At 33.0% G+C, this 21362-nt stretch overlaps 1 protein-coding gene across 1 annotated transcript in view; it reads right to left on the bottom strand.

Moving 5' to 3' along the window:
• Positions 1–911, bottom strand: part of LOC123667688 — a 44164-nt gene extending 43253 nt beyond the window's left edge. The window contains exon 1 of the mRNA XM_045601532.1: positions 781–911. Coding sequence (XP_045457488.1) covers positions 781–911 — 131 coding nt within the window. The remainder of the gene's footprint in view (positions 1–780) is intronic.
• Positions 912–21362: the final 20451 nt, after the last annotated feature.

Here is a 21362-nt window from a genome sequence, read left to right on the forward strand (position 1 = left end):
GCGCGATAATAATTTGAGTCGACGTCGAACTGTCAACCGCTGTCAACCAATAGCACACCGGCAAGCATGCGACAGTGATAAACACTCCCGTCCCCCTACCCCGTACCACCAAATAGACCGATAAATCGCTTCTGCGCAGCTTCAAGGCCAGCGTTCTTTTTACATGACGCGAACTATAACGCTGATAACAGCGTCGTGGCTCGGTTCTTATATCTCGGCAATCGAGAGCTTCATTAGTGGCGGTCTATAATGATGTCCATCACACTCGAGTTGTTTCTAACCACTACGAAACATAATTTTCTTGTGATGTTTACCGAAATTAGTTAAGAACAAGAAGTAGTAACTTTTACTGTATTTTTAATACGTCTAAATTAAACACTTGAGCTGTTTTACTCTCTCTCTCTATCATGTTTTGCTTTATTCACCATACTTTCACTCGTTTTATATTTGTGATACTATTGTAATTTAAAATTTTTAAATAAATATAAAGAAATATTTATCTTATAATACACAAATAATTTTTAAACAATAATCGGGTGAGAGAATTTTACCAACTGTTCTCTTTTTTATATGTATAAGCAATTTATGCTAAAATCCTTCAGTACTCCCTAAATGTGGGTATACATATATATATGTACATATTTATAGAGTACTGATGTATTCTTTCTTAAATTTAAAAGTGCAGAAGGGGCCTGGCGTGTAAACGGTGTTTTATTTAAAAGTGGATACTTAAATATAACATTAAAGTGTATGTCATGGGAGTAATAAGCTTTATAGTACGGGAGTTTGTAGGATAGGCTTGCGTGTAGATGTATCGCGCGATGCATTGTATCGCCAGGGCTGCCACAAAGCAGAGCACTCAGTATGAGTGCCGCGGCGGGCGCGTGCTGCCTTTGTTTTATTTCACCCATACTCCTTCGCTTTGGAAACTTTTTAAAGGGGACTTCAAATTGCATTCTCTAGCTCTAGTTAATGCAGTTCAAGTTGATTAGGTATTATCTAAACTGATGGAAACTTCATCAAAACTTCGAAATAGCTAAACATAAAGACAGCAAAATCTACCACAAAATAGATTTCGTTATTTTAAAATTCAACATATAAATAGAACGTCACGTGCATGTTAATTACAATGAATATTGTCATAATAACCCTAGGCTTACTTCTTGGTAAAGTAAGGTATGCACTGTTTATGCGGAAATGAGTGCAGTGAGGCGGAAGTGCAAAACGCCCCCTGGCGCACCCTCGGGCGTCGACCTCCGAGTGATGCCGAGCCTATACGCATACTGACAACCTGAATAGCATCTTCTGAAAACGGACGGGCTATGCAAAAACTTGTCAAAGATCAATTAGCACCAGAGTGGTCAAATTTTCTGCCTAATTATTCCCAAAAATCTTCCCACATGATCATCACCTGTTGCGGCAATCCTCGATTTACTAATGAGTTTCGTATACTGTACGTTTTATAATAATTTGAATTCTTACATAATGAGGATGTTGAAAAATTATTGGTTTGTATGTTGTTTATTAATTGTTTGTTACACACACATGCACATACACACATAAACATACATTCTTGAACACATTCACACACTTATAAAGCGCAATTTAATAACTACCAAAATTTCTGTTTTTGATGAATTTTTGTCACATTGTTACCGTTAGTATAAAATCTTAGTTAGACTTGGGAAGTTGCGAGTCATTTCCAGATCAAGTATCACTGATAACTTATTGGGAACATTCAGTATAACTTATAATCAGATCTCATGAATAAAGATAATTATCATTATTACTTAAAGTAATATAGTGTTTATATTTCTACAATATTGTTAGCAAATGAAAGGGCTTGCTGAAAATAGCTCGAAATATGAAGTGACTTCACTCTAAATCCAATATGGATTTTTAAAGATGACATATTAGTTATTTTTAATGCACTCCTACAATATGGGTATCAAAATTAAAGGGCTTGTTGAGAATAGCTCAAAACACGAAGTGACGTCAATCTAAATCCAATATAGCGGACTTCTAAAGATGACAGAAAAGCTTGTTTCGAGATTTCTTTTACTTCAATCTAATTGATTTTAATATTTATAAATTTCAAACTAAGTAAATACAAGTACTTGAATCTCGCGATAAATTTTGTATCATATAAATTGTGCAATGACGTTATATATTTATAATAAGTTCAAACAGTTCTACTTCTGGATGGAGTACTAAAATAAAAAAAAATATAATTTAACCTTTAGCATCCGCTGTGAAAACCGTATTATAAATTGTGCAGCAGTTTTAGTGTCATTCTTGAACAAACTTACCCTACCAAAAATAATAATTATTTCGACAATTGTTCTTATAAAGCTTCTATATTGAGTTAATGTCTCTCATGAGCGGTTAATAGCTGCTTACTAGATTTACTATTCCATACTTTAAGCTATTATATTATAATACTATTTATTAAGCAATCTAGACTAGTAATTTTTTTAAGCTCAACTGGAATCTAACTACTTTTTAAATTGAGCAAAACTTTGTCAATTAAGTAGTTGGAATTCCAAGTTTCGTTGTTGGTTTAGTCTGCTTGAAGTAAATAGGGCTAAGATTTACGAGCTGTGGCTAAATTGGTTTTTAACTGCTTGTTATATGTAAGTATATTTTTAATTTCTAAGATAATTTAATTTCTTTTTTAAATCGTTTATATTTTTATAATCGTTACAATTAATATAAAAAGTAAAGTTGAATGATCCATATCTTACTTTTTTATTTAATTTGCTATTAGAAAACTACATTATCCAGAAGTAATAAAGGCCATATTTTATTTTAGTAATTTTTTATCAAATAAACAATAATGTACCTTATTTATTATAAACAGCATTAATAAACCACGCAGGTTTATGACAATGCTATTTAGTAACCAATGAGACAGTTAATATAAAATAATCACACATTTACCCACTCTCCTATTAGAAGCAAGCTGGGACAAATCAAACAAAAAGATGCACACAATCAAATATTAAAACGACAGCAAAGCTCAAACCAAAAGTGTTCTCGTGTACACAATTGTAGACCTACAGAGCTGTTTTACGTACGACGGTACTATTCTCTATCATTCATAACCTTTTTTTTTTACGCTGGAAAATGCGTTATAATATATAATCTACTAGGGATATCCCCTTTCCAACAAAAAAAGAATTATCAAAATCTGTTTATAAACGACGAAGTTATCTCCGAACACACATAATATATATATATATATATATATATATATATATCACCGCTTATAGGGTATTAATTCTTAGTAAAAGATATTTTATCTCTAATACAACCTTATGTAAACAAATATTGCCTTTTAATACTTATGGCAGATCGCGTTGTCCGTTGTCAACTCCCAATAACATACTACTTAGTACAACCAATAACATGATACGTAGTACGTAGGCATTATATACTATTTGTACCTACGTCGTCATAGCAGCCGCGTTTGTTGCTATCAGAATACAACACTACCCCAAGTATAATACACAAATAGGCTTTGAGGTAGTTAGGCGATTATTAGCTAGTCTTATCACCAAATTACACTGCTACGAACCCACTCGTTGCGTGTGAAACCGCGATATTGAGCTAGAGTAAGCTAGAGTTTGAAATTTTTATGATTTGTTTATGAGAGCTGACCGACATTTTATTAAACTGCTTTTTCTCTAACGATATTCTAGTTTAGTAAAAAAATGATACAATTGTACGTACTGATTAATATACAGATTCTTTATATAAAAATAGGTGTAAAAATCGTCATAAACTTTATTAAATCTTATTGGTCTTCCCGAAGGCAAAGAACTAAGGAAGCGTCGAGGACATGCCAATAAACGTGGCGACTGTAACAACACCCAGCTCAAAAACTGTCGAAAGCAATTTCACCCTCTAAGAGCGTGCTGTAAGGTTGACATTCCAAATAAGCACTTACTATTATTATCAGCTCGGCTGCAGCGGCTTTAAGCAATTTTGCGATTCAATATTGAACTTTCCAACTCTTGGGAGCGACGTTTCCCTTTCAAATAAATCAACTACCGGATTACTCGCCCAATTCTACGAGGTTTATGGGCTCTTAAATATTATTGTAGAGCTCTAAGACCTACAGAACTCTAATTATCATCGATTTCGGTTGACTAAACAATGCAACGTTGTAAAACAGTAATTTGTTTCATTTCTAAGTTTGGTAGCGCGTCCAGTACAGTTCATAGTACAAATTGTGATTTGGTAAGTGTTAAAAAATATTTTCGGTTTCATTTCGAAAGTAGCGTAGAGATATTTAGTATAAGATAAAAAACAATATTTTTATATAAATTAACATAACATAGATGTAATGATGTAAGACTATGTAATCCTATATTTTAATTTAAATATAACTCAGTTATACGGTAGTTAAGAATATTGTGTACATAGTTGTAAAACGATGTTAGATTGGTGCTGTTAATTAAGCAATAAGCTGAGCTCTCGGTCTTCGCTCCGTCGCTCGCTACAAGACAGGAAGGAACACTCGTCTCGAAATTATAGCGGCCAAGCGATCATCTAAAAGCTTTTCGTGACTTCCCATTAATTTTAGCAGTGGCGTCTCAATGAACTCAATATTAATACGTAATCCATATTTTTATTTACTTATAAACATTGTAAAAGTTTTTACATTCAGCTAAATTTTATATGACATTAACGTAATAAATGTGTGCCTTTGTAATAAATTTCGAATGTGATTTTCGACATAGCGATATTTATGGTCAGTATCGTTGAGGGAGAGTTTAATTTTCGCCCTAAATCATTAGCAGTGTCATTGAAATTTTGTATGCGGGACCGTGGAGGGTGAACGAGTAATGTAAATTTTGTGTTGTATCATGGTGATGTTTTAATTTATAATTGTAGAGTTATTCCGCAGTAAAATTACCGTTTTACGTATGAGCTGGTGTTGTACGCATGCTAATATGATTAGCATTTGCATCCCTCGTTGCTCTTTTCAACCCTTCACGAAAAAAGAGTTGTATTATAAGTTTCATGATGAAGTGTGTTGTCTATTTCTATATATTATTGTAACTATTTGTTTCTGCGTGTTATTTATTCTTAAAGATTATTGTCTTTAAAAACTTCAAAGAACTATTTTACAAATTTTCAAAGGACATTTGAGTTATCGAAACATTATAAACGCTCCAATGGGTAAACTTACTAGGCCTGATTGAAATCTTTTTCTCTACTTAAAATTTTTTTAGGCTCTAACTTCGCTTGTTGTCAACAAATATTTTTAACAATGCTTGTATTTATATGGTAGATAAGCAAAAAATGCCATTAAATAGTAAATTATTAACCGATTTCCAAAGAAGGAGGAGGTTCTCAATTCGATTGTAATTTTTTAATGTACCTCTTAACTTTTTACTGCGTGTATCTATTTTGATGATTCTTATTTTAGTTGAAAACTAGTGCTTGTCACATGGCTCAAATTACATTTGTTGAGATCTGACGGCTACTTTTAAGATTATCGTATAGCGTATTTATTAGACTACAAGCGGACCCGGCAGACGTTGCCTATCCGGAAAACAGCTACCAAATTTAATAGCTTACATACCGATAGTAGCGCCATCTACCGGGTCAAATTGAGATTAAATCTACCATATCTTCCAAGTTATACAAAATTACATATGCTTACAAAATTTGATAAAAATTGATTCAGTATTTTCAGAGCTACATACAGATAAGAGCGCCATCTACAGAGTCAAATTGAGATAAAAACTACCATATCTTAAAAGTCAAAAGGCGAAGACCCCAAGGGCATTGTGACCCTGGCCCAATAGGCCCGAAAGGATGTGACCCCGGAGGCGAAGCCCCGGTGAAGAAAGCTCGGGTAAAGAGGGTAACCTCGAGGCCCGTACCCGGACAGACCCTCGGGCCTGTCAGGCAGACCCACACACACACACACACACACACACACTCAAAGTCAGACAAAATTACAGATGCTTACAAAATTTGATAAAAATTGGTTCAGTAGTTTCGGAGTTACATACCGATAGCAGCGCCAACTATCGGGTCCAATTGAGATAAAAACTACCCTATCTCCCAAGTTGGACCAAATTACAGATGCTTAAAAAATTTGATACAAAATGGTTCAGTGGTTTCGGGGTTACTGCAAGAGTAACTGCAGAGTTTCTTGCCGATTCTTCTCTGCAGAATCTACATTCCGAATCGGTGGTAGCTTTACTTCTACAAATATAATAATTGATTTTTAAAATTTTAATTTGTAAAATGACAATTCAAAAGTGTTCTTGGAGCCTATTTGAATAAAGCTGTTTTTGATTTTGATTTTTGTTTCACACATTCAAAATTTTCATTGTTAACGCGCACCCCCGTAATCCTTATTGGGCATGAGATCCTAAAATCCGCTGATCGATCATTTCTACATCACATATAGGAGATTCGTACCAAATTTGGAGTTGATAGTTTAAAAACGGTAATTTTCCATTGTTCCCCGCAACAATATAATAGGTAACGTGAATTAGTTTGTTAATACCTTTTTTACTGTATGTAAATTAAATTGAAATGTGGTCTACGAATAAGATCAATTTAATCATTAAAAACTTACGCAAAATGTGCCCTAATATATATTATTTAACATGAACTTTATCGAATAGCAATAAAGTTCAAATTGACTCTATATTTTAGTTAGAAAACGTTTGTATGGGAAAAAGAAAAGGGCTGCTTTTAGGGTTTTTACGGAAACTATTCGAATTTTTCTCGTCGTAAAAACCATCCTTGGACTTCAACGAACATTTAAAAAATAGAATTGGAAAAATTAGTCCAGGCGTTGTTGAGTTATACGTCTACCTGTGTTGTATTACTGGTCAATGTAATTGAAGTCGTTATTTTTTTCGTTTGCGAGCAAATATAATTATTAAGAACTACTTTCGTTGGCATTTTTGGATTCCTGTCACCTCAGTATCGATCTCAGGCCGTCGCCAGACGTCGCGCCAATAACTACGCTTTTTGTTTGTACAAGTTATACATCAGTGCATTTGTATATAATAAATATTATTAAAAAACTGTATTTACACTGCAAGTCTTTCCAATTTATGTTTTTGTTTCATCCTTGTCAATATAATATCAAAAGAAGCATTACAGTTATTAAAAAAAAAATAGCGCTGCTATTCTACATTTTATTGTAACATAGCCATGTTGAACATTTAACGGTTTGTATTTAACATGTAATATTTACCACTAAGTATATACCAAATAAAATAGCGTCTTCGGTGCGACAAAGCCAGCACTGCGGTCACCAACCCGCCTGCCCAGCGTGGTGACTATGGGCAAAACACATGAGCTCATGCCATTTTTGGCGTGAACTTGTGGAGGCCTATGTCCAGCAGTGGACTGTGATAGGCTGTAATGATATACCAAATAGCAAACATAAAGCTAATTTATTTAGTTTTAAATTTTACTGGCAATATAACAGTATTAGGTAATATTTTAGGTAAGAGCCTATTATAAAATTCAAAATTAATATTTTTAATATTTTATTTGTTATATCTTTACTCGTTTTACAAAGCGCAGTCAAAATTAAAAAATAAAATGAGTGTGCTCTAGACCACACGACTGAAGTAAAACTTATGAAACGTAACTCTCTCTCTTTCTATCTTCACTAACTTATATCTTTCTCTCAACTTCCGGTCGCCTCGCCCGATCACACTTTTCGTAACGATCTCGTCACGCATTCACCAGCTTACTTCCCAGTTACTTAAAAAATCTTTATTCAAGTAGAATTCAAATCTAAAGTACATTTAAGTCGTCAATCGTCATCGTGAAGAGTAATATTAGGTCTATACCTACGAAATTGCCGTTTCGTCGTACTGGCTATTTCAAAACTAAAAAAAAAGTTGCTAAGAACTCGAATTTCAATTTTTTTTAAATATAGAATTCTTTTTTTATAATTAGTCATTGTATAATGGTTAGCATTCTGTTTACATCGCATTACGTACGTACGTTTTTCGTCATCATGGATATGTTAAAAATTCGAGTGTTTATGGAGTATGAGTTCCGTAGTGGTAGCAAAGCGGCAGAAGCGGCACACAACATCGACGACGTTTACGGTGCGAACACTACTAACGATCGTACCATTCGTTATTGGTTTGCTCGCTTTCGTTCCGGAAATTTTGACCTAAGAAATGAACCACGTGGTCGGCCGAAAATGTTGGTAGACAATGACGAATTAAAGGCGATGATTGCGTGGAGGCTGATGATTCTCAAACTACAGCTGAATTAGCAGCAGCTTTCGAATTTAGCACTAAAACAATATCGGTCCGTTTGCGTCAAATTGGCAAGGTTAAGAAGCTCGACAAATGGGTGCCTCACGAATTGAATGAACTCCAGCGCGAAATACGCGTCGAGACGTGCCTTGTACTGCTCAACAAACACACAAACGAAGGCATAGCATTGTTACTTGTGACGAAAAATGGATTCTATTCGACAATCGCAAGCGCTCAGCTCAGGTTAGATCCTGGTTCAGTACCTAAACAATGTCCTAAACGAAAAATGACCCATAAGAAAGTGAACAGGTTACAGGTTATATATAAATATTCATCTAGTTATCTAATAAAATAGTTTAATCTAAAATTTGAATATCTAAATATCATATTTAAAAACTTTAAAACATTTATGTAAACTTTTATACCCATTTTAATTCCAAAAGTGTGTAGGCCCAAAAATATTTAAATTGATCATTTTTTACTGTTAAACCAACTTTTTATTGTTCAATTATAATAATGTAAGAAATACATATATGTAAACTGATATTACCAATTTTCTTGCCTCTAAGTTCAGAAATAACAAAGATCAATAGAGACTTTACCTCCCCATTTTACCGCTTTCTGCCGGTACTTTTGAATTCCTCATAATCTATTTCCGTGCCAAATTTAAATATCAGGGATCCCATATTTTTGAGTTTTCGTGCTCACTTAATGACTAAGTGACTTTTCGCTTTTATATCTATAATATAAAAATGAATCGCAAAATGTGTTGCTAAGCGCAAAACTCGAGAACGGGTGGACCGATTTCGCTAATTCTTTTTTTAAAATATTCCTTGAAGTACGAGGATGGTTCTTACGGAGAGAAACATTCTAAAAAAAAAAAAAAATTAAACTTCCTGAAAAAGTCTAAAAACAACACGTTTCTATACTCCCATACAAAAGATTTGTGATAATACTTAAAAATCAATTTGAACTTTAATACCATACGATAAAGTTTGTGTTAGGCGATACGAAGTTCGCCGGGTCAGCTAGTATTATTATAGATTTTTAATCACTGTGCAATATTTATTATTTATTTATTTAACTTTTTTGTTTGTGGTTTTAGATTTATTTAAATATAAATCATTTCAGGTTGATCTATGACAGATTTTTCATTAATTTATTAAGAACGAACACGCTTAAAACAATGTCAGTTAAAAATATTACAATTTTAATATCTAAAGTTAATAACTTTCGCTCTTGTGAATCCAATAATACAACTGGAAGGTATGTTGTCATAACAAGATATTACGTGGGGTTATTTTATCAAGAGGGGTTGCATCAAATGTTCTGTCGGCGTACCTGTCATGCGCAAGCTTGTTACCAAATACAATTTCGAGTAACTAAATATTTTAATATATGGTTTTAGGACATTTTATTTTATAAAATTTGTATCGACCTTTGCTTATATTAAAATGGCTAGCATATTGTATACACGCGTATATTCAAAATTAAGCGATCAAAGTGACGTTCGAGTTTACGAATATCTTATTTAAAGAAATACTGAAATAAAGTCAAAAGTTTGTACATTATTTTTTTCTTACGTACAACAAACAATACAATACAATAACAAGGAAAAGCTCACACTGTCTAATTAATAATGCGTGTTAAAACAAAACATATCTACGTCTAAAACGATGTTTGCATGTAGATAGGGGTAGTTTTTTCACATGGGTAGTTTTATGAATGAAAAGAAAAAGCTCAGTATGCTGTCTCGGGATCTGTGGTCGGCTTTATTGTTCGGTCACAATGAGCCAGACGAAGTTTTCCGTCATAGATTTTACTTATTTACAAAACGCGGGGAACTTTGAAAAATAATAAGCGTAAATTAATAAATTATGTCGTCGCCCTTGTTCTGCAGTTGCCATGTTCGAGGGCGTCGCGTACCTAGGGTGCGAGTGGTAAATACTCGTATTAAGCAAGCGCTTCTCGACAGTGCGGAGACGCGCCGGATGCTGCGGCATTACTAGCGTGATTTATACGTCTGGCGTTGCATGTACCCGGGCTACGTTAAATCTCCAGTGTCCAAAATTCATTGAGCTGCGTTTACTATACAATTCGGGCAAAAGTGTGAAAGTTTATAAGCACAGAATGTAACATATAATAGGAGAATCGTGATTATTCTAGTACTTTGACTACAGATTTAGAAAACCGACAGTATTGATTAAAGTAATAAATCAAACGACCGCTTTGGTGTAACAGTGCGCGTGCCGTGTCGGCGGCGCCTAAACACCGACGATCGCGGGTTCGATTTCCGCTCGGAGTGGATTTGTGTTTATACAAATATTTATTTCGGGTCTGGTTGTTAGTCTTTGTGTGGTCTCCCCGCCGTGCCTCGGAGAGCACGTTTAGCTGTCGGTCCCGGTTATTATCATGTAAACCTGATAGCGGTGGTTACTCATAGTAGGGAATATATCCGGCAACCCGCATTGGAGCAGCGTGGTGGATTAAGCTCTGATCCTTCTCCTACATGGGGAAATAGGCCTATGCCCAGCAGTGGGATATTACAGGCTGAAGCTTATAAATCAAAGATTCTTAAAGATAAATACAGAAGAGAATCATGTTTAATGCATTAGCGTTGATTCGTATGATCACTATAAAAAGCATTTACTTGTTTTCTAATGCAAATATTTAAATATAAAATAAATCTCAAACATATTATTGAGTTGTCACAAAATCAATAGTTACAATCTAAATACTCACCCCTAAAAATTTCATAAACCCCATCAGAGTTGCGGTCCTGCGATCCCCGGTAGCACTCGCCGGTCTTTAAAAAGCGTTGTACAAAATTTGATCTTACCCCACGATACGGGTATATCTGCAGTTAATTATCTGCGTGAGGGTACGGAGGGGAAGACGTCGTGAGCGCCAATTTCTCCCCCAGTTACTAGTTAGACCGAAGATTCGTACAGCTATCTAAACGTTGAGCCATCGCAATTAGTTTTAATTAAATTCAATGGGGGAGGCTAAATCAATATTATATATACATTTGATGTAACTTAACGATTTTCACATTTCGTTAAATATTTCTACTCATAACTTTAAATTTATAAAGTTTAAAATGTTTCAAGCATAACTTTTTACCATTTTTCATGGAGACAATTTACGTTTATCGTAAAAGTTGAGAACATTGTTACAGCAAAGGATTGACGCTTAATTTATTATAATATTGTATTATAAACTTTTTGAATACAACAAAGTTTAATTAAAATAATTTATGTTTCATTATTAAGTGCTTATTTTATAATCCACCTTAATAACATGGATTATTATTATTTTGATTGAAATGTTTAAAGCATTTAAAAAGTCATACATCTGTTTTAGACTTTGAAATAAATATATTATTCCATTGTGAGAAGTCAGACGAAAAGACAATACAGGCGTCGCTAATACCACAGGCCGCCTGTAGGCCTATTGTATTTGTTCTTGAATGTACGATCCGTATTAAAACGTTTAACGATGTATAAGTTAAATCAATATTTTTTTTAAAATCTTATTAGAGCAAATTTATTTTACATTGAAAAATCAATAGTACAACAATATCGATATTTACTTATTAAACAGACGCAGCTCGCCATCCCGCATTGGAGCAGCGTAGTAGATTAAGCTCTGATCCTTCTCCTACATGGGGAAAGTCCAGTAGTGGGATATTACAAGCTGAAGCGAAACAGACGCAGCATAATTTATAAAAAAAAAAAAAAAACTGTTCGAATTGTGCCCTGGCTCAAATTGGCAAGTTAAAAGAGTTAGGGGAAGGGTTAAAGGCTTTTATGTGAGAAATACTAAAAGTGATGTAAACTATTACGTTGAGTGGGGGTGAGGAGGACGGTCATGGCGACGTCATAAACAGCTCAAAGAATAACCTGCATACGACAAGAGCATTTTCTGTTTGAAACGGACAAATTAGATTAATCACACTCGCTTTGACGGTAAGGTGCTAATGGAAACACGTTATGACTTCAAAAACTCCACGATGACAAGCTATATACGCACGTGTACTGCTTTGCTCACTGTTTTTTATTGTATATATATATTTGATTATTATGTACAATTTTCATTATAAAAAGATTCGTAAATACGTTTAAATGGTTTTTTAATTGTATGGCACAATTTGCATGGATCACCGTTAGGTAATATTTTATGATTAGTTAATATTATAATAAGATTTAGTTTATTTTGATTGCATTTCGAATAAATAACAGAACCTGTGCTATGCCTACGTGTTTATATATTTATTTATCTCTGTTCGTATGTGTGTACATTTAAAATATATATAAGCAATATGACTTTTTTATATACAAGACCACATTCTAAACTGAGGAACATTGATCACAAGAAAACTACCGTACAACGAAATCTATGTGCATTGAAATTAATTAATTAAATTGCCAAAAGGTACGTAAAGTAAGATATGTAGCTATGTTATTGTATTTATATTATAAAAATGTATACATATTTAACAAGCATAACATTTACAGCAACATCTAAACAAATAAATAAAATTGGAGTGTCTGTTTGTAATATTAAAATAACCGCTCTTTACTACATGCATATGGATGTACCTATAAACGGTACATATATCAAAATAACATTTTTTACAATTTTTGTCTATTTGTTTCGGCTAATCTCTGAAACAGCTGGATCGATTGCGACGGGACTTTCACTTGCAGATAACTGATGTAATAAGGAGTAACTTAGGCTACTTTTATTTTAGAAATTTATTTATTTTATAACTCTGCGAATAGAATAATAACTTTTGTGTTAAATTCCACGTGGACGGAGTACTAGTTTAAAATAAAGTTTTATACGTCACACAATGTAGGTATTTTAAGTATAAAAAAGGCAAAATATTTCGTTGTTATGAAAGAGTGATAAAAGTTGTTTAGCTATAAAAGTTGCAAACCTACACAATCTTAACGCACGTATCTATAAAAGTAAATAAGAGCTTTGGGTGTACCTGTGCGTATATTGATTGAACATTTTTATGGAAAGACTTCTTTAACGTAATCGTTTTACGTACATTTTTAGAATGTTGTCGTTCTTTCAATATGGAAGTTCCGTTAGGTTATTCTTAGGTTCATTAATCACGTATAATATATCACGTATAGTTTAATTAGGTATATAAGAATTTTGTTTCGATATTTGAATATGATACATATTTAATATTTATCCTATTATGTAGCAACATCACAGACATACATAATATGCAGTAATATATACGCGATAAAAGTAAACACATAAAAGGTGATTTAGATTGTATACATATATAAAAATACGTGTCAAATTTTATTTTAAATATTTTTTTCATAAGAAATCTGATTTTTTCCGCGATTGAAATTCAAATAGATACTACAAAGCTTGAAAATATTGTGAATATAAATAAAAATATTCGTTTTATGTACAGAATACTAAACAGAACGTTTGAGGAGTATCATGAAAATGTTTTTTTTTTTTTCATCTTTACCTTCGGTTACGCCGCAGTCGTGCAAAGTAAGGTAAATTTAAGCTAACACGCTCTTTGTGTAATAAAAAAAAAAGACACATTTCTATTTCATGAAATAAAAAATATACTGTTTTATTTAACGTAACACTAAGGCTTTTCATGACACATAACAGTTGACTAATATGAAAGTTTTCAAAGAAATGTTAGGGTACATTTCATGTTGAGTTCAGTCGTTGTTAGGTCGACGACACTGGAACATTCACGTAGGCTTTGTTGTAAGGCCCGCACTCAATCATAATGCTACGGCAAGAGGTAAACGAAAAAGATTACGGTTATTTCCATTTCAGCACAGTGAAACGTAAAATAAAATCGTAAAGTTCCGATGTTTTGTTTGTACAGTTTTCTTTACAGGTTTATTTTGTTTTATAATAGGTATAATTTTTTAATGTTACTTAATATAAATGGACAAAACTGAATTCAGCGAAATGCGTGTATGATTAAAATTGTAGTTAACTCTAATCTTTACTATAAACATTACAAAAATGAACTATAAGTTGGTTAAAGTGGAAGTTTACAACTTTAACTTCATCATTGGCCTTAGTCCGTCTATTGCAGATGATTTAGACAGTGTCAGATAGACACTGTGTCGCCTAGGACACTCTTCAGGAAAACGCAGAGTTGCCTAAGCTCTGCGCCACCCTCTCGATCTCACTGGCTACGCCCACAGGAACGACGAGTCGATACGTGTGGAGCCAGTTCGGCTGCAGGAGTCTTTCGCATTTTAGAGCTATTCTACGAATGCTTGACGGAGACCCCATTCCGGGTTTCAAATGAAGTTTTGCTTCTCCAGGACCCTGATGATTTTGAGCCAGGTTTATCCCTCGGTCGCCTTTACGACTTCCACGGGAAGAAAGGGGGTGGTGCTATTCTACTCGTCCGACACCACACGGCATAACTTAAACTATCAAAAATAAAGGTAATATATAAATAAAGGTAATTATACAGTATATAAAGGCACTTATATAGTAGGATAAGGGCTCCTAGTAAAATTACCACTCTGCCGGTTTGGTCTCAGTCAGATCAAATTTTCTTAACTACGTGATGGCAAAAGAATATTCATATTGTGATCGACTTGAGAAAAATTGACACATCGACATTGTACGATGCTTACCTCGTAGATCAGACCGTGACCATATTATAACATAAATCGACGCTGTCATCCATTATACGCTAGTCCTCGTTCCCCGATCAATTTTATCAATAAAAAAATCATAATGTCAAAGTTCACATTGTACCGTTGGACCTCGACATGACCTGTATTAATACAAATAGAATATTAAAACAATTTCCGCAGTTATTCTCGAGAATACTACTAATAATAATTAGTCAATTTAGCGATATAAGGTGAATTTTTGAATGTTCGTTATTTTTTAAATTTCGTATCTCTACTAATTTCTATAATATAGGTATTTTCTATTTTATAATACATACATTAAACTTGTAAAAATGCGTATTTTTTGTTTGGCTTATTTCATCTTAAAACTCTGTAGTAAAGTGTAAGCGTGTTAAGGAAGAGTGACTCCTTCTGGCACGGGAACTTATTACACTCAAAAGAAGAAGTCAACCTTTGTAAATTGTTGTTGTTGGTTATTGATGAAATAAACACTTTTTTTATTTTTTTATTTATTTTATTAAACTCATAATGCGTGATTAGTATACACAAGTAATAGTACAGACAAGATATTTTTAAAGATGGAAATTGTTGGAATTGATGGAAGTTTTTAGCAGAATCAAGTTAAAAAATATGTCAAATTAATTTGAAATAAGTAGAGTTTGAGAGTGTGGCTAGCTTATATAGTTCCTTATATTAAAATTTCCTAAACACAAAATTTGATGAAAAATCTGTTGTAAAATAAGGGATATACACACAAAAATCTTAAACAATATCACCCTTCATAACACGACTGAGAACAATGATATTTTTAAGGTTTTCCCTCACATCCTTGCCATGTATCGTGACATGTACAATAAGCTTACAATCTAACAATATCTAGTCTGAGAGTGCTGCAATAAACGAGAGGAAGGGCTTCACTTGAGTGTCAGCTCGTTAGGGAGGGAGCTTAAATTATTCCACAAGTCTATGGGCACTTTTACCTACCTGACTTGGTTAAAACTCTACACGTGTTAACAACTAAATAAGATTATAACTATTTAAAACTATTATTAATTTAACTTTATAACACAATTCTTCGAAATATATGCGAGATAACAAAAGCTATTGTATTTTATTACAACTTTTAAATTTTAGATTTTTACTTATAGTAATAATGTGGGTACTATTATAAAAAGAGAATAACATTGATCGTCAAAGCTATAAACGTTAAGGTTAGTTTTGTTACCTTTCTGCAATAATTCCGCCCTTATATTAACGCAGTAAAACTGAGGTGATAATAGTTTCATTGCACTGCCACTTCGTACCTAATGTCAACATGTAAATATAATTAAATACATTTTGAGCTATATACTCGTAGCTGGGGTTTTTATAACTTACTCGATGAATTATGTACCGCCACGCTGTTTTTCGAGAACATATCATAGATTCTTTTTTTTTCAATTTTATTTTAAAACCTTGCCTTGACAATAAAGACACAAACACAAAATGACACTCTCTCATGAACATTGGTTGACTGGAAGAGATCTCTTCTAGAGATAAGTCCACCTTTGCCATCAACTTTTTGTATAATTTTTCTGTACATTATTTTTAGTGCAATAAAGTATATAATAATAAAGATCACAAAAAGGAAAACAAGACCAATTTGTTGCAGTCGTTTGGAAGTTATGCGCGCACATATAATATGGTCGATTCATTTTTATTTATATAGATAACATACGTACTCGTATTAACGTAACAAAATATTTATTATCATCGAAAACTTGTTTAGTAGTTTTATCTGTTGTATAAACTCGAAATCTTCTTTTGTTAAAACATTGTAAAATTTGGACGTAAAATTTTCATGTTCTGTTATCTATGTAAGTATATGTATTCAGCTGAAATTTTCTCTCGAACTTTCCCCGGCGTCTGCGGCTAAGTCTAGGGTGGCTTCACTTTCGTTCGTCACTAGCCGTGGGTGTAGTTGACCTTTCTTTTTTAACCGACTTCCAAAAAAGGAGGAGGTTCTCAATTCGACTGTATTTTTTTTTTTATGTATGTTACATCAGAACTTTTGACCGGGTCGACCGATTTCGACAAATTTTGTTTTAATCGAAAGGTGGTGTGTGCCAATTGGTCCCATTTAAATTTATTTGAGATCTAACAACTACTTTTCGAGTTATATCTAATAATGCGTTTTTACTTGACGCTTTTTTTGTCGACCTACGTTGTATTATACCGCATAACTTTCTACTGGATGTACCGATTTTGATAATTCTTTTTTTGTTGGAAAGGGGATATTCCTAGTTTGGTACCGTGATAAGGAAACCAGGATCTGATGATGGGATCCCAGAGGAATCGAGGGAAACTCTCGAAAATCCGTAATAACTTTTTACTGGGTGTACCGATTTTGATAATTTTTAATTTAATCGAAAGCTGGTGTTTATCATGTGGTCACATATAAATTTTATCGAGATCTGATAACTACTTTTTGAGTAATCTTTGATAACGCGTAGTTGCTTGACTATTTTTTCGTCGATCTACGTTGTATTACTTGTCGATGTAATTGAAGTCGGTTTTTTTTTCGTTTGCGAGCAAACACAATTATTAGATTTTTAGTTTATAGACGGTAGTTATAAGTAAACTAGCTTGAACGAGTGACTTGACGGTACTCACCAACATTTTGTACAAATAGTTGAATCATTTACTTCTTGAAATGTCAACGAAGCTGTTGGTGAATTTACTATATTTATTCAAAACCAGTCCATAAATACTAACTAGACCAAATAGACAGATATACAAAACAATATGTATATATAATTATATATATAACTAAGACAACCAAAATACAACTTAAAATGGTGATTTACATATTCTAAAAGTAACATTGAAACTATTTAGCAAATATGTTTGAAAATTTAAAATATTATATTTGAATATTAGAAGAAAAAGGTCTGAAATGCTACCTGACTATTATTTGAAAAGGATTGTTTAATTAAACTTTTATATTTCTTCTACCTTTGAAATTATATTTTTCTTTTCTGTAGCATATTTTTTTACAACTAGTGAAAGACGCAAATTTGTTTAAGCTATCATATTTTTGTTAATTTACAGGGTAGATACTTAATTTTTTAATGTTAGATCGGTAAACTATACTAGTATTGTAGTATTATATTATAAATGATTTATTTTATATGTTTCTATTTTTGTTTGACCTAAACCATCACTTTAATGTATACGTTACTTAAATACGTTACGCAAAAAAGACATCCACAAAACTAATTCACTTCCAAGTCGCATTCACTAATCGTTTTTTTTTTTCAAGAGCTCTTTAACCTTTGTGTCAGCAATAATAAAGGCTGTAGGTAATAACAGTAGTCGGTCAGCGTCTAACCCGCCTTCCATTATGAAAATTGACAAGCAAAGGGGTGAAGAACCCAGACTCCGCTTATTTTAATCCACTAATATTCATATAGATGGGAATAATATTATAAAATACATATGCTTATGATAACGATGGGATGAAGTATATATTTCACGTGACGTAAATTTTATATTATACTTTGTAAGTGCTTTTAACAATCATAATTATACTTGACTGTTTTATATCTATTCTTGAATTAAGAACAATTAATCCCTTTTCGATCGAATCGAATGTTCTTATTGCCTTATCCTTATTAACTATTTATTTAACTGTATTTTGTGTTTTTATATTTTTGCCGGTTGTGGATTGCTCGGTAGCTTTAGCTTATCGCAGTCCACTGCTTTTGCAAACTTCCTAGTCCTCTGCAGTCCTCATCCAGGCTCCACCGGCAATCTTACGTAGATCATCAGTCCAGTGGACCGGAGGGCGTCCATTCTGTCATCTTCATTCCAGGACACGCTTGCTTCAATGGCCATCGGTCTTGTGACGGAGGTGATCAGCCACTGACACTTCAACTTGGTCATTCTCCAGGCTATGCCACTCACTTTAGTTCTCTCGCGGATAGTCTAATTTCTGAACCTATATTTAAGAGATACCGAAAAGCACAGCCTGTTCCAGTACATGATGAGCGAATTTGAACCAGATGACTGGTCCCTTCGCCAGTCGTCGTGACATATGGTGCCGAGATGTGAACACATCAAATCAGTTTTAAAGTTCCGATTGGAACTGATCGGAGTCACAAAGTATTTGGAGCCGTGTAGGTAAGAGAGTAGGATTTCATGAAATGGGCTCGCTCCTTTCGGAGGCAGACATCCAGAGTGCCTCGCAACAGCCGGTAGTCGCTTCAGATTTTAAATCTATTTACAACTGAGACAGCTCTGAATATGTGCCTTTTATCCGCCATGATGTAACCTATCTCGTTCCTCGTCACAATATCGACACACACTGCTGATTTCCACAACGTTGGTAGTAAGAGTCTTGTATAATATATGGATGCTATCTAATTTGGTATTGTTTTTGTATGAGCTTTTATCTTTATTTTTATTTTATATACGTACGTCGTTCGTCGTAGGTACAATTTGATATGCTTTGTTATATTTACTTATTTATTTATTATTTTGTTATTACAGGTGTTCTCTGGTATAGGGAAAAGGCAACCACCTACTTTTAACAGGAGCTCAAGTCGAATATATAATTATAATTTGATTATGTAAATGTTAGATAAAAACAAGCCTTCTTAATTTTTAAAAATATTAAAAATAAGTTAAAATTAACGTATTCTTCGTATTGGTCAAGTAAAACAGATAAAATATCTTTGAATAAAAATAATTTTGATCCGTTTGTGACTTTACAGTCAAATGGATCAATATGCTAAAGCAGAAAAGTCACTACATATATAATATTTCTTCATACGTATTACATCAACACATTTTCTGATTGAGGAAACAGCTACTAAATCACAACACGCCCTAAAAATGAATTGGGACGGAGGGTTGCCTTATTTTACCTAAATTCGAGATTCTGTTATTTTCTGTACAGTACATATGTATATACATTTTTATTGCGTTATAGTTACGAGGTCTGTGATAGTATATCTATCTTGTGTAGTAAAATTTTCATTGTTTGTTTTAACGACTTGAAAACTTGCTAAACTTCGGATCTATTGAATTTATTTTACAAATTATTTTTGTCATAGGAAGTTATTTATTGAGGAAGAACATAACAGTGAATGCTACGATTTATGGCGAAAGGGTAGGTAGCCAAGAACGTTAAATTTGGTTGTCTCGTGCCATCCATTGTTACTAAAAATGCCGATATAGTTGTTTTAAGAGAATAGGAATAAAACTTGTAATTTACATTTGCTAATATTAATTATTTCACCCCAATATTGTATATTGAAATTCAGAAGCGAATAAGATACATTTTGCGAAGAGAGTAACATCTCAGATCCTAAACAAATTGACCGAGCCTTCGTCCGACAGATTAGATCTTGTTGCTCTATTCTTTTGCCTGTAAACAGATTTCAATTCACGTTTTTCGACTTTTTAGGCAGTATTATTTATCTTTCTGGAATTCAATAAAATACATTTAATTTCGTTAAATTATACGAACTGCCACGGTAATAATTATAGCATTTAAAAACTAAGTATTTTTAAATTTGTGTTACTGGGTAACAGCTTAATTTAGTAATCATATCAATTTATAACTGCTTTACATTCCCATCAGACATCGGAAATTATACGATAGCATCAAGGTGCAAGTAATTGACAAAATCGAAGGCCCAAGTCGTGATTCGTTTACGTAGACTTAATATCGTTCGTACCTATCTAATACCCTATGTATTCGAACAATTTTGCATCCAAAATCAAGTCAGAAGATGACATATGAATATTTATATAACATTTAACTTGAATATAAATGAAATTAGTCAATTATTTTGCGGCGATTAATTTGACACAATTCTGACTGACTGAACTGAATTTGAAACAGATGGATTCTATGGGATGTCGAGTAAGAATTTTAATGTAACAATAAGTCAAAAGAATTAACTACTACTCTAAGTAGTCTAAGTCTTCTTAGTCTAATGAATTAACTTACTTTTTAATTGGTCTATAGAGAACTCTTAATACTAAATTGATATTTATATACTTTTTTCCATGTATTATTTTTTTTCTTGTAGAAGAGATATTTATTAAATAAAGCGAGCGATTGGTTTTTCAAATTTATCTACTCTCAAAGTTTGTTATTTATATTAAATGAATCTTCTTAAAATACCTCGTATAAAAGAACTAAACATTTCTTGATTGCCTTGTACGTCTAGAGGATAAGCAAACTACTAGAAGAGATTCTATTTATCTATAAATTTATTCAAATATTATATATATATATATATATATATATATATATATATATGTGTGTGTGTGTGTGTGTGTGTGTGTGTGTGTGTGTGTGTGTGTGTGTGTGTGTGTGTGTGTGTGTGTGTGTGTGAATGAATTACTACCCATTCGTGGCTAATTTAGTTGGTTAGAATAACACAATATTGAA

Source organism: Melitaea cinxia, chromosome 3, assembly GCF_905220565.1.
Source record: "Melitaea cinxia chromosome 3, ilMelCinx1.1, whole genome shotgun sequence".
Lineage (NCBI taxonomy): Eukaryota > Metazoa > Arthropoda > Insecta > Lepidoptera > Nymphalidae > Melitaea > Melitaea cinxia.